Source organism: Ciona intestinalis, chromosome 1 (genome assembly GCF_000224145.3).
Source record: "Ciona intestinalis chromosome 1, KH, whole genome shotgun sequence".
NCBI classification, from domain to species: domain Eukaryota; kingdom Metazoa; phylum Chordata; class Ascidiacea; order Phlebobranchia; family Cionidae; genus Ciona; species Ciona intestinalis.
In genome coordinates, this window is record NC_020166.2 from 10,006,197 (window position 1) to 10,032,873 (window position 26,677).

The following is a 26,677-nucleotide window of genomic DNA, read 5'->3' on the forward strand; positions in this document are numbered from 1 at the left end:
TGCTGCTGAGGTCGATCTAGAGGATCCAATCACGCCGACACACGTTAACAATTTACCTTCGTTCAGTGTACGTCGCATTGTAGCGAATAGCAACTTCTATACGCTAACAACGATTAGATACTCAAAACATTTCCCAGCATAAAAGCGCAATTGTTCTATGAAGCAAACAACACCTTAAAGGCAATAAACCACTATTGTAATAATAATCGACGCAACAATTGCTGCTGTGTTGCAACAATCTAATTGTTACTCAATCCCGAATAATCCACGTGTGGATTGGTACTGTGTCATAACAGAAATACGTGTTTATCTAACTTTACGTAAGACTCGTAGTTATGATGCAACCGGTAAACTTGTTGCGCAATCAAAGCTAAATGCCCAAACTCGTCCAACCGCGCACGCGACCGTAATCGCAAAGAGACAGCGTATTTGATGTTTCTCGTTTTTACTTTTTGTTATAAAATAGTATCGCCTCCCCGCTGATTTTAAAATCTAGGCGCCTATGGTTATAACAATGTCCTTTTCCAGCCACGTAAGGATAAATAAGTTACATACGTGGTAACTTGTAAGCAGGCATTAGGTGTATGAAACAGAACACCCGTGTTATAACGACTGTTGTTTTCCGGGTAGGATAAAGCAAGTTACATTCATTCAAATTACATCAGGTTAAATACAAGCAAGATTACAATGAACGAAGAGGTCATGTACATTCGATGGTGGATACACCAGAGATGGTTCGTGCCAGGGAAAATCAGAGTTTCTTATCTCAGGTGAGATTTCATTGTTCTTACCATGCGGTTGATCAAACTAAGTGCTAATTAATGGATATGTAACATTAAGCATAAAATAACGACTATTTTAACAACTGTGGTTTTGCTGGTGATTCCCTTCCTTTTGTTGTTTAAATAATATGATCTTCGCTCTTGTTTTAGAGAGTATAAATGACATTCCAACACAAATTTTGGGACTATTACATCATTACATATTTCAATTGTTATAAAACTTTATAAAAAATCTGAAACAACACATTTCCAATTTACAGGTCAATTATAAGTCTGATGTTGAATCAATGAAAGGAAGAAACCATTCGACTATCCTTGACACTCCTGAGTTGAGACAAGTGAAGAAGAACACCTACAACTTTAGCACGGTATGTCATTGCTACTAGTTACACTGCTACATTGATAGTTTACCCTTATGTTGTTCATCTTTTTAATTACAAGGATTACATTGATTAATAGTTTAATAGTTAATAAAGTGGCCACAACCAAAACACTAAAAAACAAAAATTAAGCATAAAGTTGACAGTTGTTAAAAGGTCCTGTGTGTACATTGATACTTTACCATTATATAATTAATCTCTTCAGTTCCAAATATTACTTTGATTAAAAACACTATTGACAAAACTTAGCCGCAAAATTGACAGTTGTTAAAATATCCTGTAGTGCAGATAAATGGGAAGTACTGGTTAAAAACAATAATGTTAAACTTAAATAAGAACAAATAATTAAAACAAATTATACTTGTAAAACGTCTGCACAATATTTATATCTAACTACAAATATGAAGTATTTAGTAACACTGCTACAACACTGTAACCTAAACATACCTATCTCTTCAATTTTACCCGGCGCCGAGGCGTAGTGGTTAGCGCGCCTGCCTGTAACCCAGAGGTAATGGGTTCAAGGCTCGACACTGCTATTGCTGTGGGCGTATGTGTCCTTGAGCAAGACACTTAACGGCAGTTGCTCCAACCCAGTGGTCACTAATGGGTTGTTCAAACTATCAGCCATACATAAAAAAATGAAAAAATCCAAGTTACATTCATTCATTCAATCACAAATCACCTAATATTTTTAAAATATGCCTAATTTATTACACCTCAACCTAAATATATTTATCTCTCAATCACAAATTACTTTATATTTGATAAGGGTGTTTGATATTCCTTAATATTACCCAATACAGACAAACCTAATATTTCACTTCTTAAACAGATGTTTATATTTTTAAAATACGCCCATAGCAAGAATATATTAAATATATATTCTTGCTTTATTCAGATCAACTACAAATCTGAAGCTGAAAACATGAAGCGAGCGGCTCAGTCATGCGTGTTGGACACACCGGAGTTACGAAGAGTGAAACAAAACACTTACAACTTCAGCTCTGTTAGTTTCTATCCCTTCCCTTTTTCTTTACTTTTCTCTCTTTTTCTTATTCTTTTCTTCTTTCAAACTACAGATAAACTACAAGGACAACTCCAGCAAAGGAAAATCTGTCTCTGCTTGCTTAGACACACCAGAATTAAGAACTGCACGCCAAAATAGCAGAAACTTCAGCCAGGTCTTTTATTGCTTTTTTCCCAATCTTGGATAAAACAACTCCACCAAACGATTCCTTTCGTTTGCCTAAATATATCTTCTCCTATTTTGATGGAAATAAATGTAAAATTCAAACTTTTTGCAGATTAAGTACCAGTCAGACTTCAACAACATGAAAGGAAAGTACACGCCAGTTGCTGATGACTTGAACATGCAACGAGTGAAGCACGCCACTAGAATATCTTCAGATCTTAAATACAAAGGAATGAAAGCAAAGAATGAAGATATGGACAAAATGAGGGCGACCATTGAAGGACAAAAAGGTAAAAATTTGCTTTTGTGGAATTTGATTTTCATCTTATAATGTTATATTGTCAGGATATTATTTATGAATACATAAACACCGCTTATTTTGTTGTGGGTGTATGTGTCCTTGGGCATGACACTGAACAGCAATTGCTCAAATCCAGTGGTCACTAATGGGGTATCTAAATTGTCAGCCATATTAAAAAAATCAATCACCCACAAATTTACCTATGTTCGTAAGCTCGTAGGCGCACACAAGGTGTATGAAATAGAACATCCGCGTTACAACGACTGTCATTTTTCATATGATAAAAAAATTTATATTCATTCATATTCTTGCGGCCATTTATATAATGCTTTATAAAATATTTGTAAAAAGTTTTAAATGTCCAGCAAACACATTTGAGGTTTAAGCAGTAGAACAGTTTATACAGTTGATACCTTTTAACACTTCACCCCAAATACCGTACAAAACAAAATTTCTTTCTTTTTCAAACTTTTCTTTGAATATATTAACTTGTGACGTCAACGTTACCAGGGAAACAACAATCGGCCATTGTCCTTGATATGAAACCGATTAAGGTCCAAACTGAACTTCCGAAACACCAAGTTGTAAAATCTGAGCCGCTTAGACGTTGGAAACGAAACCCTGGATCTATATTCGACTATGATCCTTCTGAATATGAAACTGATACCGAATACGAAATGGGAAAACCTCACACCGTTACTGGTACTCTCTTTAATTCTCTTTCACTTTCCTATTTTCCTTATTCTCTTTCTTTCTCTTTAGCTTCTGCAAAAACTGGCGGCGCCGAAAATGAACAAATATACAACCGTCTGGTGACATGGGATTCTACAAACCTAAATAAACACCCAACACCTTGGACTAACTACGTCATGGGTGCATAATAACTTCTATAATAGAACAATGATCGTTGGGATATATATACTAATTAAACCTAATTGCAGGGTCCGGTTATAAGCACGTCGGCGCGCCGTCTTCCGTGCTTGATTACAGCTCAAGACATATAGCTCTTGCACCATCTGGCGGCGGAGTATCGGTACGTTTTGTTGCCAGTGATTTGCAAAGCGTCTGTACAGGTTCAGATTAAGTATGCCACTCCACTGTATTGCAGAAGCAGTTCAAAGCGATGTATGATTATGCTGCTGCTGACGATGATGAGGTCACATTCAAGGATGGTGACGTCATAATCAATGCACAATCCATTGATGACGGTTGGATGTTTGGTACTGTACTGCGTACTGGTGCAACGGGAATGCTACCCGCCAATTACGTTCAACTTTTGGCTTAAACATGTTTCTGTAAATAACAAAATGTTTGTATGATGTTCTGTAAATATTGTGGAGTGTTCACCGGTTAAATAAAACTACTCAACAGTGATCGTTGTGTCTGTTTTTATAAGATGTCCTGTGACAAGAAGCAGTGCTTCGGTCACCAGTTTCTTAACTCGGGAGTACTGGGGTCAAGGCTCAATGCTGTAACTAGAGTGTCGTACAGAAAAAGTGAAAAATCTAAATGTATAAAAAACGGAGTCCCGATGGTGCTACCATTTTGTGTGTTTTTGGGCGAGACACTGAAAGGGAATTACTACAGTCTAGTGGACGGTTATGGGTTGCCCAAATTGTTAGTCATACATTTTATAAAAAAAAACGAAACAGTCCCCATACGGTTTACATACGTGGTAAATCGACAGCCGGCAAGAAGTGTATGAAACATAACGAAGCTGTTTTCTTAAAGCTTTTATGCGAGGGTAAATACATTCACAACCGGCTCACGAGAGGGTAATAAGTTCAAGTCATACTAAAGGCTTTTAACTGCAGGGTCGTGGCTCGACACTGCTATTGTCGACCAAATAACAATGCATCATACATGGTAACTCATATTAGGAAAGCAGTAAAACGGCGAAGTAAACCTGGTGTGTTTTATACGCCACCAGGATGAAACCAGAGCTCCCATATATGTTATTTTGCGATGATTCATGCATTTCACAGACCAAATAAATTATACGACTGTTTGACGTCAATGCTAAAATTATAAACCAACTTCTGCGAAATGGCCTGCATTTACCCGTTTGCCGAAATTCCGATGAGAGAAAAAAAAAATTTTTTTAGCTGGCTGCCATGACCATTGTCTGATATATTTTATTTTCATATAACAGCGAAGCCTGCGCCGAGCAGTCTGGGACAAGCGCACACGCAGACCAGTCCACATTTCTTCTCCAGCCATGGACAAGCGACTCCGACGCAAGCAAGCTTTTCCTATTAAGAAAGGTAAGACTGCCAAATAGCCTATATTCCGCTTTATTACGAAACCAAGGCGCCGTGTTGAAATAGAGGCTTTATGATAAATTATCTAAGCTCCCTGGGGAATTGTACCTGCACACCGGTGTCGGGTTGCTTTTTAAACCAGTGAGTTTTAGTAAACGCGCAGTAATACGGTTGTTATGTAAGGAACTGTTACAAGATTGTTGTATCTCGAACTGCTTTAAACCTTTGTGTAATAATAGTGATCAAAGAATGGCTACTATGACGTCAGAGAGAATGTCAGTGATAGGATTGTCACTAAGGTGAAACATTAAGTGTGTTGTTACGTAACAGCTAAGTCGGTTGTTACGAAACAGTTAGGTTCAGTCAGCATTATCTAGCGTTAAGGACATCATAAACAATCTGTCCGTGCCATTGTTACGTCACAATTAGGTTTGCAAACACCTTGACACGTAACAATGCATCGAAAACAGGAAGCAAACAACCTGGACCTTAAAATACACGCAGTGTTTCCTTGTTCGATGTATTTCGTTTAAACTAACTTTTAAAATGTGATTTCGCCTTTTTATTGGTAAACACTGCGCACCTGCAATATCTTTGACGTCATATGGGCATCCCGAGGGAGTTTCAACCTCCGGTGTTCGAGTATTTTTGTCGTTTATCTGATTGTGACGTACAATGGCCGAATTTACTACGATCGAGATGCTAGAATGTCGAATTAGTAATATCGGAAGTGTTATTGTTACGTCACAACAAGGATTTGAATGCGCATTGTTTCTAAACAACAAGGAATTAAATCGAAAGTTTTAGGGACCATGTATTGGCGCGAAATGTTCTGGAAGGACCGCGTAATCCGGAATCAATTTCATGCAGCACAGTGACCATTGTGACGTCATAGGTAGCAGGAATACAGTCAGAAAGTCACAGAGAATGTCTTTTGTTGCGTCATATAACGAATTTCTGCTCACTTACTGTGAGCGCAGCGGGAAGTCGCGAAAACGAACCGACTCCCTTTTCGAACACGTAATGGAGTTACCTTTATGACGTCATATTTAATATTATCGCGCGATAATGTGAACTGAAATTGTTAACGGCGTTCTAAAGTGCAAATCTTTCGTTAGTTGATTGTGACATAACAACTGCCACTCCACAAATCCCGTATTTACCTTTATCGTTCTGTAACCGAGGCAACGGTGTTGTTACCGTGGTAACTGCAGGTTGAAGTACCTACACAGGTACCAACGAGAGGGCTGGTCCTTTTCTACAAGTGGGCTTGATTAACTTTAACACGGCAGCGCGGCGAAACTTATTGGGGGCGACGGTGCGTTTATTGATTCGACGCGAGATAATAAAGGTTGTAGATTTATTGGAGGTTTTAACTTCTAAAAACACCTTGTTCTTTGTTTAATTAAATACACCCGCTTTTAAAGAGCGCTGATCGATTGTTGCGTCATAGTACTTAACAGTTGATTAACTTTTACGTTGAATTAACCGTTTAAAAAATCAATTCAAGAATAAATTGAATTCTTTCTTGAAATTTGTGTTTGCGGTAGAAAAAGTTTTCAAGTAAATTTTAATAAAATAACGAAAGCAAGTTTTCAATTGAGCAACACTGCTAAAGAATTGTGCAACACCGAGTACCTTGCGTCTGTTCACCATCAAATTGTCGTTTATAATTGCGAGGCGATGACGCTTCGACGCCAGAGCCTGTTGTGTTTCTCAGCACACGGGCAGTGTTGCCAGCTTACCTTGCTTTCATGTAACTTCCAATAGATTTCAATGAAATTTTTTCACCGATAAGCCAATACGTCGCACCGCAGGCAGCACTGGGCGGGCTCTACCTAGCATAGCGCCCTTCGATAACGTTAACAGGTTGGCTATATATCGGAAACCAATGCCCCCCCCTTGCGAATACATCTTGTTTATTGCTCAACCTGCTTTACTGTTTTTAAGATCTAATAACCGCTGTCATCTAATCAATAATGATAGATTACGGAGCTTAACACCATTTCGCTTTATTTAAACGGAATATAAATGAATGATATATTTCAGCACTGCCCCGCAAGTCAATTGCAAACGATAAAACGTCACAGACACCCAATGTTAGGTCACAATCCAAATTATCGTTAAAGAATATAACATTGTATTTAAAACCGACTTTAGGCTAAAATGGTTCACACGCTAAAAATAAATTATTTTATTGCAAATTATTTTTACACTCGCACTAACTGGGGATTTATATTCATCACGTGCTGTCTTAATGCGCACTATGACGTATTAATCACGTGCATAATCCGCGGTAAGAGGCGCGTGTTCTGTTGGACGATTTACTTCCAGTGAGTTCGTTCAAGAATAGAATTTATTATTTTATCATGGACTTTTAAAAACCGATAAGACAAAAGACAATGTGGTGTCACTGAGAAATATATTAAAGGTATTGATTGCAACAAATTCTCGAAATTCCTATTTTTCTCTGCGATTTAAAATCAATGTAACAAGAGTTGGCTTGAGCACGTACAGCGAATATCAATTACAGGCCAAGCCAGCGAGATTTAACTTCATGTCCAAGGTCGGGCAATACCAATACATTGATCCATGGGTTTTTGGACCTCAGCCGGTACGATGGGAAAGCATCGTTTAAGACAAAATTAGAGCTTGTTACGCCATAAAGAACGTTATGACTCCATAATGGGTTATATTTAGTAACAGTAACAACCTTGAATCAGTTTTGTTTTGTCACCACGGCCGGATGTGTGACGCAACACGGTAAATTGTGACGTCGTGACTCGAAGTCATTGTAACACCGGGTGGCTTGGAAAGCGATGAGATTCTACCTGTTATGGCGAAATAATGGAATGCGGAAGTTCTAATAAGAAATCGTTTTTCCGCGAACCTGTTCCGAAACCTTTATGTTCATTAAAATGTGTTTAAACGTAATTAACAATGTTGCTGATTAAGTAATAAACTAGAATGTGACTTAATAAACACCTTGATCGAAAATTGCTACGTCAGCTCGAGTGTGCGCGCGGGAGTATATTGTGACGTAACACAGTTCCTTTCTCGTTCCAGAATCAGGTGTTGGTAAGAAAGGCAATTCCAACCACGGGAAAAATCCCGGTCGACTACATTCAGGACTTTTCCTACAGCTCGGTGTTAAGGTAAATTTTATTGAAGACTTTAAGAACAAGAGTGAAGTTTATTCCGTCATGGGGAAGTTCAGTGACGTGACAGAAGCAAGTATTGTTGATGTCATAAACCCGAGTGTGTCGTCAGCAAATGGTGATAAGTTAACAAGTAAGTGGTGTTGTATTTTTGTTGTGTTTGTAACAGTATAGTGTGAATAACGTATCGCTGAATAAGATGTATCCTGGCTTAATTGCGTAAGCTGATTTTATAATATATTATTAGGGTGCATAATATAGTAAAAAGAGGAAATGGGACAGTCTTGAACTCCATTTTCTCGCCCATTTAGTAGTTAACAAAGAACTTTTAAAGAGTTATAAAACTGTATCCTCACGACTCGTATAGGCCGGTTTTAATTGTTTAAAACACGATCAGGATATTTTGATATTATGTGCTAAAGATGTCCCATCTTCTCCAACCCTACTATATATTTATAAGATCATAATTTTGAAATAATATTAAAATATTCCATGTGTTTATTCTCTTTTACCGTCCATTTTGTAGAAAACAAAGAATATTTACAGAATTATATAACCGTATTCTTTGGACTCTAAAAATACGTTTTTAATTGTTAAAAAATAACAATTAGGAAATATTGGATATTATGTGCTAACGGTACCCATCTTACCCCACAATACTGTTTCGCAAAAATTTTAGCGTAATACTAGGGTTTTCAAAGTTTTGCCGCAAAACTTTCAATATAAGCATAGAATTTAAAACGTTACGTAAAGTACAAGCACATGACTTTAACAACGGTAAATAACGTCTGACTTAAAACGTTATATAACATTTGATCTTAACAATATATATAACGTGTAGGCGCATGATTAAAAACATGTGCCACCTTTAGCACTTAGCATTCTGACCGCGTTTTACCCAACCGACAACGGTATATAGGAGTCATTTTAAAGTACATGGTCAAACAATTTAGATCATGTGTTTATTGAAATCTTGCATATGATTTATGAAGATTCATATTTTTTCTGTATTCTGTGTTGTTTATTTTAAAACGAAACGGAATATTATGTACTCTTCGATACATATATATAGTAAGGTGGGGGAAGATGGAAAACTCTTTTATTCTATTTTCTCGTCCCATTTGGTAGTAAACAAACAATACTCAAAGAATTATAAAACCGTATCCTCACGACTCCCATAGACCGTTGTTCATTTGTTTAAAACACGATCAGGATATTTGGATAATATGTGTTAAAGGTACCCCATCTCCCCCAGCCTACTATATATCTTTAATATTGTTTCACCTTTTGCCAATTCTCTTTAACGTAAGGAGTTTATTATACACCTTAAACTCAGTGTGGTGATAAGTGTAAGCGACGAGAGACGACGGCGGTCAAATTCTCTGGACTCTGAAACTTGGCCATTCCTTAGATTATTACCACTTAAGTACATCCTTTATGACTTGTTACGACGTCACACACACGCAGGTCAGCCAGTGACGAAAAGGTGTGACGTCATCAGTGATGGGAGTTCGGCGTGTTCGTTATTCGATGACCTGCTGGCGTGCCCTTATTGCGAGCGAGGATATAAACGGATGACATCACTAAAGGAGCACATCAAATATAGGTAATAGACTTTCTTTCGTAAACTGTTTTATAACATTGGATGAAATTGCAGTTTTACGTCACGAAATTGATTTGACGTTTTACAAGATGTTTCTGATTAGCTGTCACTTATTTACCTCGCGTGGCCGACAACAACAGTCGTTATATAACCCGTGTGTTCTGTTTCATATACCTCGTGCCCATTTATATGTTAAAAAAAAGCTTTCACTAATATTTTACAATGACCCGGTTCATAAAATGTATTTGTTTAGAAATATTGTATATTAATTATCCTCACGTGGCGGGGCAACGACCATCGTTATAACACTGGTGTTTTGTTTCGTACACCTCATGCAAGCTTACAAGTTACCACGTATGAATTAGGCTAGATTTGCATATTGCGTCCTAAAAATAGTAAAAGTTAATCGAAAGGTTCAATTTTGGTTTATTTTACTGTCCAGACACGAAAAGAACGAAGACAACTTCACCTGTTCAACTTGCGGTTACACCTTTGCGTACAAGACTCAACTCACAAGACACATGGCTGCTCATAAACCCGGGAGAGATAAGGTGAAGGTTTGAATGCTTGTAACTTATTTATCCTCGCATGGCGGGGCAGTGGAAGTCGTTACAAAACAGGTGTTCTGTTTCATACACCTCGTGTCCGCTTACGAGTTACCACGTATTAATTATTTTTTATAAGATTCTTTTATCCTTCTGTAATTGATGGCTAATTATTTGGACAACCTATAAAGAACCACTGGGTTGGAGCAATTGCCGTTAAGTATCTTATCTAAGTACACATACGCCGACAACAATATGGCAGCACCGAGCCTCGAACCCGTTCCGTAGTTAGAGGCAGGCGCATACCACTTTGCCACGGCGCCGGTATTCCCTGGTTATGATACTTCCTGCTTGCAATTTCGCTTTCGATAGATATTGTGACGTCATAATGCTTATCGTGCATATAGTTGTAACGCTGCCAACACCTTTGTTCATAGTTATGACGTAATAATCACATATATTCAGCTGTCGCCGTGTGCCAAGATAAAAACTCGCGGGAATTGCACCACGTGAATCAAACAATTAGCCAACGAGACGTTCGTCGCGATATATTGTGACGAAACAGTTAAACAATAATATATCTTGTGTTTCGATTGTGACATTATAAAATTAATGCGTACGTGCCCTACTACACGTGCTCACCGCAAAGTAGTCCAATTGTGACAGCACAAAAAGGCATTGTGACGAAATACAGAGGTCGAACGATACGTATCACGGTCTGTTCACCTCTTATTATTACGTCACAAGAGAACGTCGTGACGACGAATTTTCCAAAGTCGAAATTTATGGAAAAATGAAACCTGCGATCTGGTACTTTCTTTGAGACAACGTTTATTATGACGTAACACCTAGACAGAGGCCAAGCCCCATTAGAGCAATTACTACAGTTGTTGTTTTCAACTCTCATGGGCATTTGTATGTTAGGTGTCTGCTGTTTAAACCAGCAGTCATTCGCATGTAACAATCGCTGGTATCACATCATAATGCTTCAGTTTCACGCATGAATGGCTTTTATCGCAGAAATCAGTCAAGCGTTTCATATTTCACCTGATCAGTATATTGTGACGTCAGAAAGCAGATTATTTTCATTGCAGCAGTTTTTGAGTCGTCGTTTCATTTTTCGTGATCCGCCAAACATAGATTCAATCACGTAACTTTCATTTTTCTCGTTTTTATTTTCTTTATTGCTTTTCCTTTTTCATTTTCGCATAAAAATCGAACAAAAATATAAAATATAAAACCACTTCAAAAAATTGCATGCTAGTTTTTAAATATTTTTTTCGCCATTTTCCCGCCAATGTTTCATTCGAAAATAACCAGCCAATCAGAAAGCTGCTATTTTGGTTCTTTTCGTTGGAGCAGAAAAAAGAAAGTTTTGAAGTTTTTTCTTCGAGAGGTGACGTCATGGTTTTAATTATTACGTCATTGTTTGAAGTATGACGTCTTATGCAGATTCTTTTACAGGTTTGCAAAGTTTGCGGCAAAGCTTTCATCAACATTTATCGCCTACAACGTCATATGCTGACGCACAATGCAGGTATTATGTCGTAACAAAACAGCTAAACTAACTAAATTTAACGGAATTTTTATTTGCTCATTACCGCCATCTAGCAGAAATATGTATCAAAGTCTGTCTTGCCTGAAAATGTCTTTTAATATGTCGTCACGATTTTGTGTCATAAATACCTTTATTACGTATATAACTTCGTGCTTATGCACTCACAATATGCATTGAGTAAAATAATCAGTGAACTTTTGTACAGTTTATCAAGTTTCGAAGTTAATTAATTTTAGCAACAACACAATTGTTGTAACTGAAATAGAAACCACTTCCACTTCGTAACAAAAATAGTTTGTAAGCCGTTTGTCAATTTATTTATATATATGTACGTGTGGTTTATATTGCTATACTGTATGGACACAGTTTAGACATTCGTGCACTATTATAAACCCCAGACACATGGTATATTCATACATCTATAGTAGGGTGGGGGGAGACGAGGAAAATTTTAGCACGAAAGATCCAAAAACCCTGATCCTGTTTTAAATAATTAACAACGGTCTATGGGAGTCGTAAGGATATGGTTTTATAATTCTTTGAATGTTTTCTTTGAAATCATTCATTCATTCATGTTCTTTGTTTACTACCAAATGGGACGAGAAAATTGAATGAACAGGTGTTCCATCTTCCCCCACCCTACCATATATAACACGAATAAATCATATTTTTCATCCAACAAATCATATTTTATCCCAAAGGAAATCGTAAGTTTAGTTGTGACACGTGCGGCAAAGCTTTCAAATACAAACATCATCTGAAGGAACATAGTCGAATCCATAGCGGCGAAAAGCCGTACATGTGCCCGAATCCACGTTGCATGAAAAGGTTTTCGCATTCTGGCTCATACAGGTATTTCATGCGGTTGGGAAACAGTTTCGTGTTAAGCGTCACAATTAGAATTGTTTTCACGTCATAATGAGTCGCGAAAACACGACTCCGAATCAAATAATCAGCGTCGCGATACAGTGTTGCCGGTTATTAAATTTATCCGTCAAAAAAAACTTTTGAAATAAAATAACAAAAGAAAAAAAATATGGAAAAAAATATTTTTTGAAAGCAAAATATTATTTGGCAACACTCTCGGAAACACTGCTGTCAATCGCACAAATGCAGCATGTGTGACGTCACGACACGCACACGTGGTACTCAGGTGCTTTTATTTTTCAGCTCACATGTAAGCAGCAAGAAATGCATCAACTCATCAAGAATGGAATTATCACGTCATCAAAACTCGTCTGTGACGTCACCATATGGCTTTGTGACGTCGAAACGTGAATGGAATGAAGGACAACCGGTACGTTGTTTATATACCTTAGTATGTTGGGGATAGATAACGTGTTTTCATTATTTTATGTCGTACAATTTAGTATTAAACGGGGAATATTTACGAAACTATATAACCGTATCCTTACGACTCTAAAAAGCGTTGTTAATTGCTAAAACCAGATATTATGTGCTAGCGGTATCCATCTTACCCAACAGTACTAAATGCAACTATGAGGCTAACTTGTTTAATTTTCCTAGGACGAGTCCAGTTTGGAAAAGGATGGAAATAATAGGTGAGTTGTTACGTCACAATATACTTTCTTTCACCGCAATATTGCCTATACTGCAACAAAGTAGGTTGGTTTTGTTTACTGTACCAAACATCAGTAAGCATGTGGTGTTTTGACTAGTTGCCTGTTTCCTTCTGCTAGAAACCATGTTTCCGTTCGCGAAGATTAAACTATAGTTTCCTTGTACCGATACCTGGACACTTGTAGCCACCACAGCAGACTGCTGGTGCAAATATATGTCGTAATTAATCGTGCTTTATTAAATGAACGCTACAGCGGATGCTTCCATATTTGTATTTCATGAAACGGGATGGGGGTTTCTTCTGCATCTGCCTGATCATCGTGTTGATTATGACGACATAAATACACCGTCGCATTCTCAATCGTGGGTTTATTAATAGCAACCACGTGACTTAAGTAACTATCTTGCCGTCAAAACAAGATTCTAATTATTCCAGAACGGCTAAATTCTTGTTCCGATTGTGACGTAATGAACGCTGCATTACTTCGCAACAAACGTGGTAATAATAAACATTGTCCAAGTTATTTTCACAACGTTTAAAACTTTGCCATAAAAACTAGGAACATTTTTCATTGTTTCGTGCGCGGTTGCATTATTACGTCAGCAATCAATCAATTGTCAACATCGGTGAATTTCCTGGAAACAATGGAAAACGCTACACGAACGCGATTTAATGAAATGTCTTCACGTGACGCACCGGTCACTGCTGTTTCCTAATTTAGCTGCCTTGGAATAATGCTTACTGTTCATTTTCAATGCTACTTTATGACGTCATAAACGCTTTACAAGGGAATCAAAAAGCATGGAAATTTAGCGCTGACGAATCAAACGGTTGGATTATAATGACGATTGTTAGGAACAAATCGTTAGGTGACGTAACAATATGTCGCTGCATAGTTTCGTCATAGATCACATTATGCAAATAATCATGTGTGGCGATTTCGCGTAATCGCGCATAAAGGCGGCCACACTGCAGTGGAAACTAGAAAAAGACCATTGTCACGTAAACAATATACCGTGAGTTTCTATTGTTAATTTTGGAATATGATTCTCGTTGAATTGTTTTTACCGGAAACGCGCTCAAAACCGCTGTTACATTTCAGCAGATATCAAGCAGCAAAACGCGCAGGCCGCAATTTAGTTTTAATATCAAACCTAACAATACAGACGTTCGTCAAAAAACGGGGACTTTGTTGACGTCACAATTGCACGCGCTTTCGGTGAGTAAGCGCCCGTAGCGAAAGTTATTACTTTTGGCGTGAAATTAATTTTAGATGTCGCATAACTGCTTGTTTGGTGATCGAACAATATAACGCTTGTGGGATAGTAGTCACATTTTGTGCGCTAATCAAATAATGCGAAACACACGAGTGTTCTATGATGAGGAAAACTCATGTCATGCAGAAAATATCCCGCTGGGAGATTTATAACATGAGTTGCTTATCCTAGAACGTCCGTGTGTTTTGCATTATTCGATCACAAACCGTTTACACCTCTGTACCGATGCGTCTGTCAGAGCGGCAGGAAGCGTAACCTAACGCTGCGTGAGGTATGTTCCATACACCGCGCTTCCTTTTATAACCATGTTTGTGACGTAATAATGAAGAAATTATCTCAAAACACACCGCATATTTCGTGCATTTAATTATAAACAAGTGCGCACATAGTAATGATAGGGTTAATGAAGCCGTACACACGCGCGGGCAGGTAGCGGGGAAATGGCTGTCCTAAACAGGTGTAGTATTACGCAGATGTCAAATCACGTGATCACCGTCTGTTTCCAAGCTGCAGAAAAACAACGCGTCTCCAGTGCGTTTAGCGCCAAGCAATAACTCGTCTTTTCAGCATAATGATGCAGCTTGTGGAAAACACGAGCGTTATCGATAATGAAGAAACGCGGAAGCGCGATGAAGGTCAGAGAATGGAAGACGACGATTGGTCAGTGATTGAGAAAGAATCTTTCACGATTTCGAAGGAAAACGAAGTTCAAACGTCACAACAAACGTTTATTACGTCACGAGGGGATTTTATCTCGGGTGAGTTTTAAAAATTAACTTTAGGTGTCACGTGGTTTCTAATTATTTTCTTGCTTGTACGTCACAGACGAAAACGCGAGTGGAACCGTCAAGGACAACAACAACAATCCACTGGACACCCCGTCATATCACAACTCGTAAGAGCAAACTTTCTATTATAATGTTATATGTAGTAGGGTGGGGTAAGATAGGCCATGTTTTCGTTCTCTTTTACAGCCACATTTGGTAGTAAACACATAATATTAACAGCATAATATAACTGCATCCTTACAACTCTGAAGGGGCGTTGTTAATTTTTGAAAACACGAATAGGAAGTTTAGGATATTTTGAGTTAACGGTATCCCATCTTACCCCACTGTATTATAATTCTAGTACATTGTATCCAAGCGTTCGTAACTTTCATGGTGACTTCCCGCTACTATATGTTGGTTGTATGGTATTTGTTACGTCACCTGCTTCCATTGGTACATCACTTTCGTTGTTGTTACGTCACAAGAGAAAGCAATCGAGGTCAAAAACTTTCATTAAAGCGGCTCCTACTGTGCCTACGTCATTGTTACGTCACACGTTCCATTGTTTCGTAATTTACATTCAGGATATATGTCCTTGTCCCGGCTTCTCTTGTAAGAGATAGGGATATTAGAGTCGCGCTGTTGGACGCCTCGGCGGGGGGGAATTACTGGACAATCCCCGTTCCATTTACGTTGTGGGAACGACCGAGTTCCAAGTCGCGCGATTCGTCGCGGTTTCGTTGTAAGACGGATGCTTCGGCTAAGGTGGCTCATAAGGTACACCCTGTGACGTAACGCTCTGTGACGTCACAGAGCATTATCCGTTGCTCTGTTTCCTCACAATCGGATCAATTACAAACGCTTAGCTTCTGTGAAATCGAACTTAGACGATTAGTTCATTCTGACGTGAACAATTGCCGCGATTTTAGCGCAACAAGCATTCCAGATTTGAGTACCCGCATTATGACATCACAAACGTATCACGGGGTAAAAGCGAAAAGGAATGAAACTTTTTGATTGGTTGAATGATACACGTGACTGTAGGTACTGCACGTCATATGTTTCGTCATAATCTTATTTTTATTTGTCTCTTCGATTACGGTAGCGAAGATTTAGAAATATTTGCGACAAACCAACCGTCGTTAATACACGCTTACAGTTAAAAATATATTTATATTGAATCGAGAGAAAATAAAGTTGTCGCTACACCTATATGTTAGTAGCCAACTGTTTTGTATAAGTGTCGATTGTTGCGTATGATGGGAACACTGGATGGCATCGCCTTTAGGAAGGAAATGATAATCGCGCCAAAACGCGTTTCGCTCTTCGACCTTGGCACACGGTTATTCTCCATTGTCCATTGTGAGGTCATAAGGACATGCATTATTCCGCAATACATGGGAAAAATAGTTTTCAATGAAGGGCTGGTTCAGAAGTTCGAATGTTGCAGATGAGACTTTACACCCGATGTGTTTTCGTATTAAGTTGATCGCCCTCACAAAAGTTGATATTCTTTCCCTAGGAATGCGTAGAGGCTTTACACACCTCATCGAGTTATAACGTGGGCGTCTTCTTTACTTCTTATACACCAAACACACATGGTGTATTCACACACCTCATGCTCACTGTCGAGTTATAACATGGGTGTCTTCTTATAAACCAGACACACATGGTGTATTCATACACCTCATGCTCACTGTCGAGTTATAACATGGGTGTCTTCTTATAAACCAGACACACATGGTGTATTCGTACACCTCATGCTCACTGTCGATTTAACCCCACATATGACCGCACCCATTCGACTATTTAGATTCGTCAGGCAATGTTTGTTCAGATTCAAACGTTTACATATTTTTGTCATCTGTTTGGGTTCCTTACGTAAGCATTTCAAATCTTGCAAGTGCGGAATCGAAATTGTCAACGAATTCATGTTTTGGAGCAGGTCACGCAAATTTGCATACACAGCGGCGAGTCAGCAAGCCGGACGGTCAAAGCAGGTCAGTTCGGGTGAACCTGTCACTACGTCATCATGCGTGACGTCACACCGCGGGTGGTGGACTTTCTCCATTACAGCGCTCGCCTAGATCAGGGCAGGATAAAGCTTAATTGTAATCGTAACAAAGAGGAAACGCTCTCCTTATTCTCTCACTTCTCACTCTGCTCTTTTTTGTTTCTCTTTTATTCCCCCTCGCCGTATGTGACAGTGTGGTGCGAATATTAAGCAAAGGAAGATGAGACTCGACAGCATTCGGTGCTCGGTCCAGGTATGGTCAGGAACTCGAAGGGAAATTGTACAAGATACACAGCAGACAGTACAGCAGTTTCGAAAGGGCTTTAATGCCATATATGGAGCGCCGTATCCTGACAGTTGTTTATTGCAAGTAATCAAGGGTGGTTTTAAATTTAATCATCGGTTTATTTTGGTGTTGCAAAGTTGAAAATAATGTGTGAGACACACGACGGACTTCGTTAGCTTCCCGTCAGTGATTTAAGTTTTCAATGTTTCGCTCATAGTAATTACGTAATTTATGATAATTACAGCAACTCGCGTGCAATGCGTGTCTTTGAATGCAAATTAGTTTTCAGATACAAGCTGCGCACATCGTAGAATGATTGGCATTGTGTGAAAGGTTGCGGAAGCTTACAAAGCTTATTTTGGTTGGGAATGATATGCTAAAGTAATAGTTATAAAGCTATTTAAGGTATAGCAACTTTAATGCATTTGGCATTAGAGTTTACGACAGAGAACGCTACAACGCTTTGTTTAGCGATAGATTCTGACTAAAATTGTTTTGTTGCAAAAGTTGTCGCATTATTTATTCGATTCCTGACGATTGCGCTTATAGCAGTAACTTTTGTCAAGCGTTTTGTAGTACTTCATTTGTATAGTACAGTTGGTATTGGTATCTAGAAAATATAAAACGCCGAGAGGGTTTATAGTTTTATTCAAAAACAGTGTTAAATGTAAAGTGTCCTTTATATTTTATCCGCTGTTTTTTAAAGTGTATAATATTGAGGGACGAAAACCATAGTTTGTTTGTAACGAGAATTTAAGTTTATGCATCATGGGACCTTGTTGTTGTATGTTTATTATTATGACGTCCATGTGTCAGTTGTTGTCGTATAACTCTTAGCATACCTGCGTGCGATAACTACTTTATTTGCTCATTCCACGGCGGATACGAACAACACGTTAAGCATATGCTTTTGTTGATGGTTATGACGTCACGATGACGTTACTGCAGGTGTCCGACTGACAGGTGTCTATCATTCAAAACACGTTTCGCTATCTTTGAAAAATTGCAGACGGTCTCATGTTTCTAGAATGACCAATAGAAAAGACGTCCTGTTACGTCATAGTAGCGCCGCGAGAAGAGTTTCGGGATCTTTTTGTTGTTTATTCTTTGTTTTAGGAATATTTTAAATATATTTTTTCTTTACAGTGGAACAGAAAGCTCAGGCTCATCGAGCTCCGAAAACTTGAATAGTTTAAAACTGTTACGTCATAAAATTGTGACGTCAAATTACCCTGACGTCATTACATCGACCGCGGCATCCAGCGAATCCAATTTTGGGAATTGGAACGACTCACTGCGGGGACAAGACTCTTTTACCGCCCGCCGAATAATGAAAACCAGCCCAATCTCCGAAAACAACACCCAGGAACCGTTTGGTGAGCGCAACTGCGATAAACCTAACGTAGCGTTAAGTTAACGAAGCGAATCTAATTAAAAGACCTATATAATCTCTGTGTGGAAGTAATTTATCGCCCAATTAGCTTTTGCGGGAAGTTTACCATTTAGGTGATTATGACGTATATGCATTCGTAAAACCGTCTGTTTCTAATTGTCACGTTTTCTTTATATTTCGCGGAAATCCCGATTTCGACACTAAAACGTCGGGACATTATGACGACATATTCATCGTCAAGACATTTTGTTTGTCTGCCTCCGTGACGTCATAACAAGATTGTAACCTGTCTAAATGATTATTGTTTGGTCACAAGATCGTGACAAATTTTGAAATCGTATTTTCATTTCGTGACTTATTTAGGCAAGCAGCAGCAGCGACATCGTCTGGACCAAAATATTCTCCAAGAGCTGAAAGGATCGGCTGATAACGTCACAAACAAAAGTTACGTCATGAATAACTTTCTCAGCAGTGTACAAGCAAATGGGGACCGACCTTGGGTGAGTCCTATAACCTAGTTTTTGACATCTTTATGTAAATGAAGCAGTTAAACTATAAACAATAAATACATATCTTGGCATGTAATTTCAACGTTTAATTAATAAGATCAATGATTAAATGTAGTTTTGACAAAAATGGATTTTGTATTTATTTTACTCCTGGGCAAGTATTCAATGACACTTTTATGAGTGTGGTTTAAAATAGGTGCAGTTTAGTAAAAATAAGTAATTAAACAGCAAATTAAACAGCCCAAAATAGATTTTTCCCACCCATTTTATTCTTCTGCACAGCTTGAACCTGAGCTGTAAAAATAATCCCAATTTTTGTTTCCAATATTTTTTGCAATTTCTGCTTGTCATATCAGCAGTAAGAGAACCAGGGTAAAAAATATAAATAATTATTGGTATTATAGCATTGGCTGAGATAAAAGTTTTTGATCGTTTAACTTTGTTTGGCATAGATTTTACATTATAGTTTTGTAATTCATATAAATTGACGAAACCGCAGATCCCGAACCTGTTTGACGAAAAGTCGCTCTCACCACGTCACAATACCGAGCCTACGTCACCGCCAAGATCTGTTACTACGTCATCACATAGTTATGACGTCACAAAAAGATACCGTGACGCATGGAGCAACAGCAACAGCAATAACTCAAACATAGCTCCGTACAACTTTATGCTGCAACAACAAATCATGCAAGCAGCGCTCGCTAACGCCGCAAGTGGCAGAGTGCCAATGATGCAACCCAGTGTTCTACAACAGGTAAATCACACAACTATAAAAATCTTATTATATATTTTATATATTCTTATTTTATAAAAAAACTACAACGAGATATGTTTTTTATTTTATACAAAAAATCCCATAGTTTGTATTTTTTTAAAAATCGCATTTGTGGTTTATTTTCTAAAAATAATAATATCTCTTTTATTTTAGAAAAAAAAAGTTTTATTTTAATCATTTTTTTTCAACAGGCGCTCGCGATTGTATCGGCCAACAATTGGAACATGGAAAAGACGGAAAACCGCACGGAAGTTCCGGCCATGGAAAAACGACGGGATTCAGTAAGTACTGTAAACAATTATAAGTGAAGTTTTAAAAGTAATTAGTAAAGTTCAAGAATAAACAAATGACTCTAATGGTGATTAATTTTGGTTGTGCCAAAGCAATTAATGACAACGTCTTGGTAAAACTCCTACCTGGTAAGTCAGCGCGTATAACGAGCTGCAAAACCTCTCGCCGTGGTTGTAAAACAGTGCGTATCAAACTGTATTGGGTAACGGTCTCAGATATAATTTCACTGATAAAAATTAATCAATGAAACAGTTTCGGTATGTGAGTAATTTTGTAAATCAAAGGTTTTAAAATTTTCCACAAACTGATACAAAAACCAAGTGGGCTATGACTCCGTATACGTCCACACCATGATACATGCAATGGTCTGCCCAGCTTTTTCCTACGTGCCATTTAACGTTCTATTTTTAATCACAGGGAAACCACGCCAACAATCCTCAAAACGAACCGTTGGATCTTTCAGCTAAGAAAAGAAACGAACGAGTTTCGGAATCCGGTATCCCTTCTTCAGGTACATTTGAATACATTTTCGTTTTGATTAACACTCTTTTTTGCACTTTTCACCCATAGCGTGTTTTAGCAACTGACATTTTGCTGTCGACATCTTTCTCTACGTTTTTTTAATAAACACTATCTTCGCTATTGCTTTCGAAAAGATAATTAAAAATTAATTTATGTGATATTTTTCAAATTTATTTTAATAAAATACCATTTCTAAATGTACAAAACTTTTACACAGCTGTAATGACGACACCCAACACTGCAGTTCAAGCATTTCAGCAGGTATTGTTTGAAAACATTATCACATTGTCGTTATAACTAATTGTCTTGCGTTATTTCGTCATAACACGAACTGTTATAAATAACAGCAATTGTCACGTAGATGATCCGTAACAATGCAATGTCATCGAATGCGTTCACGAGCCTCTTTCCCGGTGGAATCCCACTAAGTCCACAAACACTGACCAGCCCAGCCGCCTTATCGCCGCCAATGTAAGTAAACAAATCAAACAATAAATACAAAAATATAATTATGTACGTAAACATGTTGACGTGAACAATAATTACAAAGCGTAAAATACACTAAAATGTGACGTCACACTGAACTATGACGTCATACAAAACTGTGCCGTCTGACGTTTATATCCTTGACCACAATACTCTAAAGATATACTGTCCCAACATTCAACACCGAACGGGTTCAAGTCAATAACTTTCTTTTATTTTTCCAGACCCCCCGAAGTATTGTACGCACAACAGCTACAGGTGAATATTACATTGTTATCTATTTATTAAGGTGGCTGTACACTGTATCCGGCATGCGAATTCGCCTGCGAAGTCGTATGCAAACCCATTACCGACAAAACGGACGAATTTCGGATACTGTGTACAGCCACCTTTACAGTTTAAATAAATGAATGCAACCAAACGGTAGTTGCATTTACATAGAATAAGAAACAGTTTGATTTTTGCATGCAATATTGTACTGTATTTTAAATGCTAGTTGCTGAACAGTTTCACCATTATCTTTATTTTGACAAATTTTATCCTGGTGAACCCGATCTGATTAGGATATCGGAAGGTTGCCCCGTGGAATAAATTACCATTAAAGCATTTTTTTAATTAAAGCAGATTATTTTTAAAATATATTCTTTGTTGTTTTCAGCATTATCTATCCTCTGGATTGTACCCGTTAGATGGCGCCAATGTTTTACGAAATCAAATGAACCAATCAGCTGCAAGCAACTTCTCGGTCAAGCGAGGTCGGCCAAAGAAGAGGTCGTTTGGAGATGCCAACTCGCCAAGTATGTAGTTTGGACGTGCATTAGTTGATCGTACTTAATGTTAATATAGATTATAGTGCTAAAAGTAACTTTGTGGATCTTCTATTTAGCTCGATCGTGACTGTAATTTAGATGCGAGTATTTTCTATTTTTGAACCATGTAGTTTATAAGATTCTTCATAGAAAATAACCGCAGTGTTCTTAATTACACTTTTCTTGTTTTAGTTTGTTTACCCGCGGCATATTTTAACGACTGTCGTTTTGCTGGTGATTCCCTTCTCTTTGCTGTTTTAATTATCTGATATTGGTTACTGAATTTAAAAAAAAAGTAAACTATGTTATTTTAAAATGCTTTTGTATTTAGATCGCCTCAATCCGAACAAACAGTTTCTGTACGACTCCATGCCAACTCGACGTGGGCCGCCATTTTCCGAGCGAGACATCGGCTTCTCACTGTCTGGTCCGCGGCAAAATGGCGACCGACTTTCGGCGGCAGTACCTCATATTTCCCCGATGCCAACAGACATGCCGTACAAGTGTGACATCTGCGACAAGTCATTCCAAAAACAAAGCTCCCTTACAAGACATAAATATGAACACACAGGTAAACATTGAGCTTTTACAAATATGTATTTAAATAAATTGTCGTATAGCATTTTATTTCTCAAGAAGTGAAACGCCTATCTAGCGTAAACATTGAGCTTTTACAACAGGTAAACATTGAGCTTTTACAAATATGTATTTAAATAAATTGTCGTATAGCATTTTATTTCTCAAGAAGTGAAACACCTATCTAGCGTCTGTTCAATTTGTTTGAATGTTCGGTAATAATGTATAGTAGGATGGGAAAAGACGGGACACCTTTTCATTCTATTTTCTCGTCCCATTTGGGAGTAAATATTCAAAGAAATATAACACTGTAACCTAACGACTACTATATAGACCCCTGTTAAGTGTTTAAAACTTGATCAGGATATTTGGATATTATGTGCTAAAGGTGTCCCATTTTCCCCCACAGTTCCATACAATAGCATTGTAGGGGTCCGATTTTAAGCGTAACAGCATAATAATTATTCATACACATTCCAGGCAAAAGACCCCACCATTGCAACGAATGCGGGAAGTCGTTTAAACACAAACATCATCTTATTGAACATCAGCGGCTTCATAGCGGGGAAAAGCCGTATCAGTGCGATAAATGCGGGAAGCGCTTTTCACATTCCGGTACGTGTTGCGTGACTTTATGGCTAAAATTATGGCTTAAACTTTACAGCTAAAAATTATGGCTCAAACTTTAGGGCTAAAAATTAGGGGCTCAAACTTTATGGCTAGATTTTTGCTTAAACTTTACAGCTAAATATTATGGCTAAATTTTGGCTTACTTTTCTGTAGCTAAAAATTATAGATTGAACTTTATGGATAAAAATATAGCTTTAACTTTATGGCCAAAAATGATGGCTTATACCTTATGGCTAAAAATTATGGCTTATACTTTATGGCCAAAAATGATGGCTTATTCTTTATATGGCTAAAAATGACCTATATGAACACGCATTTGTTTTAATAATGATTTTAGATTTTAAATAATGAATTTTTCCATTGTATTTAATTTTATGTTTTTTTTGTAATATTTTAAATACACCTACAAGGCCCTTAATGTACGTTTTTTATCTATTTTACGATAAATCCAATTATATGATTTCAAACAAGTAGTAAACTCCCTTTTTCCTCAGGCTCGTACTCCCAACATATGAACCATAGATATGCTTATTGCAAGCCAGAAGATGCGATAATGCAAGAATTACGTCAGCAGATGAAAAAGAACGGTGACGTCACATCACCAAGTCCAAACGTAGCCCCAAAGCAGAAAAAACGAAGTAAGGATGAGTTCTATTACGTCATTATTTTAAAATGTATAACGTCATGGCATGGTCTATTATCGAGTAATACTATATAAATGGAGGATGGTCCGGCGCCGTGGCAAAGTGTTTAGCGCCCTTGCGTTCAGCTAGAATTTAGGGTTCCGGGCTCCGAGCTGCTGCCATTGTGGACATGTGTTTATTTGCAAGACACATATCGGCAATTGCTCTAACCCAGTGGTCCCTTATTGTTGTCTAAATTATCAGCGAAACATTGAGTATACCATCACTTGATCCGAGGGTGAATAAGTTACAACCATGGTCACAATTGCTTAATATAACAACCCGCTTCTAATTGTATTACACAGTATTCAAAATGATAATATCATTTTTCTTTTAGGGACTTCCCCACAATCTCCATACAACGCAGAGGCTCCCCAAACCGGGAATTCCCCATCGCGTAACCACTTGCCTTCTTTCTTCGGTGGATTCTTCGGGAAAGACGCGATAGAGACTCCGCTAACAAAGGCTTCTGTTTCCGACGAAACACCGGCTGCAATCTATGAAAAGTTGATGCTACAAGCACAAGAGAAACTTCGCATATCCAGTATTTATTCAGGAAGTTCTTCACACGACCTAACCAGCGACCCTAACAGTAGCGGAGATGAAAAATCTGTGAAACGAAGCAAGACTGAGTCCCCAGTCAAAAAAGATTTTGAAGAGTCAGCGACACCAAGCGAGGACAATAACTCGATTAAACAGTCGCAAGGTGGCGCGTCACCTTTTAATTCTACTTCACCTCGCAAATCAAGCGAAGACAAGAAAACAAATTTCATTTCTGCCTCTGACGTCACAATTTCACCTTCTACGTCACCATCACATTCTATTATGTCGTCATCGCCGCAAGAAATGTCGATAATTGCGCCGGAAGACAGCCAAGTCACGCTGAAAGGTTCTGCTTCATTTCTTCACATTCCAGTTGCCGCTGACCTTTCATGAAAGGTCATGATGCATGGTCCCTACGTCATGGTTATGACGTTTTCACTTCATGCTTTATATTCGTGAATATTATTTGTTCTTAGTACGACGCCTTTGTTTTCTTCAACATTTCGTTTCTTCATCCCCTCGCGCGCGCTGTACATATTGTTACGTCATAATTTTCGTGCTGCCTAATTTCTTCACTGTTCGCCTACGTCATCCGAATTGCGTCATCACTAATTACGTCACTGCGTTCATATTCTTCACTAATTCCGGCTTGCCTTTTTTATTACGTCATACGCGCGTCAACCAAGTGCCTATTTGCGCAGGGGAACCCCCATTCTTGCATGACGTCACATATAATCGAGCACTGTTTCGTCACACTTGCCGTACGTTCACGCCGCTTCATGTATTGCATGGGATTTTCGGATTGTTTTTTTGCACCCCGTTTTTGTTCACCTTGCGCAGATTTTGTTGCAGAACTTTTAGAGTTGCAATTTTTTTCCTTGCGGATCTCTCGATTAAGTTGCAATTATTACGATACGCAGATAATGCGAAAGATCATAGTACGTTTCTTTGTTGATGCAATATTTTTTTTTGTATTTTGATGTCACACACAGCATTCCTGAACAATAAGAAACAAACAATCAAACGTCATAAAGGAACATTGTTAATCAAATTGACATTTTATATAAGTGTACCAACATTTGGAAAAAAGTGACATTTGGTGCTGCTTGCTGATAATATTGTGACAAATTTGTAAATACTGAAACTTGGGCCAAGATTTTACATTATTTCTATTGTACCAGATCATGCATATTTACCGCACAATAAAAAGAACTAACAGGATTTTTGCCTTAATTTTTCAGCAGCTGTTAAGTGGCATATTCGGTAAGAACGCTGGATTGAAAGTTGAGGTTACTGGGTACGAATCTCAGAGCGAACTGCATTTTCCAAAACTCATGAAGTGAGAGTAAGTGCAGTCGTACGGGATGGCAAAAGCGAGTCAGATTCTGTATGATGTCTAATTGCCGTAAAACATTGAATAACGTTTTCTTATATTAGCAACATGCAAACGCAAGTAAAAATGGACAAAACGAAAAAGAAAAACGCAATAAACTGCTTCAAGACGCTTTCTACATGCCACCTTTATTACTAAAGAATATGTATGCTTACTAGTGAAGAGGCAAGCGCTGTATGTTATACCAATGTGTCAAGGTAGCAGTAGAAAGAAGTACGAAACGTGAAAATTACACTACGTTTCTTCATACCAGATAAATCATTAAAAGATTAGTTACAATATGCCGGGTAGCAGAAGTTATAGAATATTTGAATTCGACCGTGCATTTACATTATTTGCATTTTTAAGTGTT

The 26,677-nt window shown here is 38.0% G+C and overlaps 2 protein-coding genes across 3 annotated transcripts in view; both read left to right on the plus strand.

Annotated features, from left to right (window-relative positions):
- Positions 1-4,032, plus strand: part of LOC100178998 (nebulin) — a 65,210-nt gene extending 61,178 nt beyond the window's left edge. The window contains exons 145-154 of the mRNA XM_026837317.1: positions 529-532; positions 638-770; positions 1,043-1,150; positions 2,064-2,171; positions 2,245-2,346; positions 2,470-2,647; positions 3,169-3,360; positions 3,421-3,531; positions 3,600-3,691; positions 3,767-4,032. Of these exons, the coding sequence (XP_026693118.1) occupies positions 529-532; positions 638-770; positions 1,043-1,150; positions 2,064-2,171; positions 2,245-2,346; positions 2,470-2,647; positions 3,169-3,360; positions 3,421-3,531; positions 3,600-3,691; positions 3,767-3,943 (1,205 nt within the window). The 3' untranslated portion in view covers positions 3,944-4,032. The remainder of the gene's footprint in view (positions 1-528; positions 533-637; positions 771-1,042; positions 1,151-2,063; positions 2,172-2,244; positions 2,347-2,469; positions 2,648-3,168; positions 3,361-3,420; positions 3,532-3,599; positions 3,692-3,766) is intronic.
- Positions 4,033-4,834: 802 nt separating this feature from the next.
- Positions 4,835-26,153, plus strand: zf(c2h2)-33 (zinc finger protein). Of its 2 annotated transcripts, XM_018815746.2 has the most exons (23): positions 4,835-4,922; positions 7,986-8,210; positions 9,545-9,683; positions 10,123-10,231; positions 11,690-11,762; positions 12,485-12,635; positions 12,954-13,080; positions 13,311-13,345; positions 15,210-15,400; positions 15,468-15,537; positions 18,859-19,088; positions 19,469-19,605; positions 20,114-20,371; positions 20,584-20,673; positions 21,101-21,194; positions 21,423-21,466; positions 21,567-21,676; positions 21,916-21,949; positions 22,350-22,488; positions 22,832-23,071; positions 23,557-23,691; positions 24,201-24,344; positions 24,727-26,153. In XM_018815746.2, exons 1-23 carry the CDS (start codon positions 4,877-4,879, stop codon positions 25,323-25,325), a joined length of 3,420 nt encoding a protein of 1,139 aa, XP_018671291.1. In that variant the 5' UTR covers positions 4,835-4,876; the 3' UTR covers positions 25,326-26,153.
- The last annotated feature ends 524 nt before the right edge of the window (positions 26,154-26,677 follow it).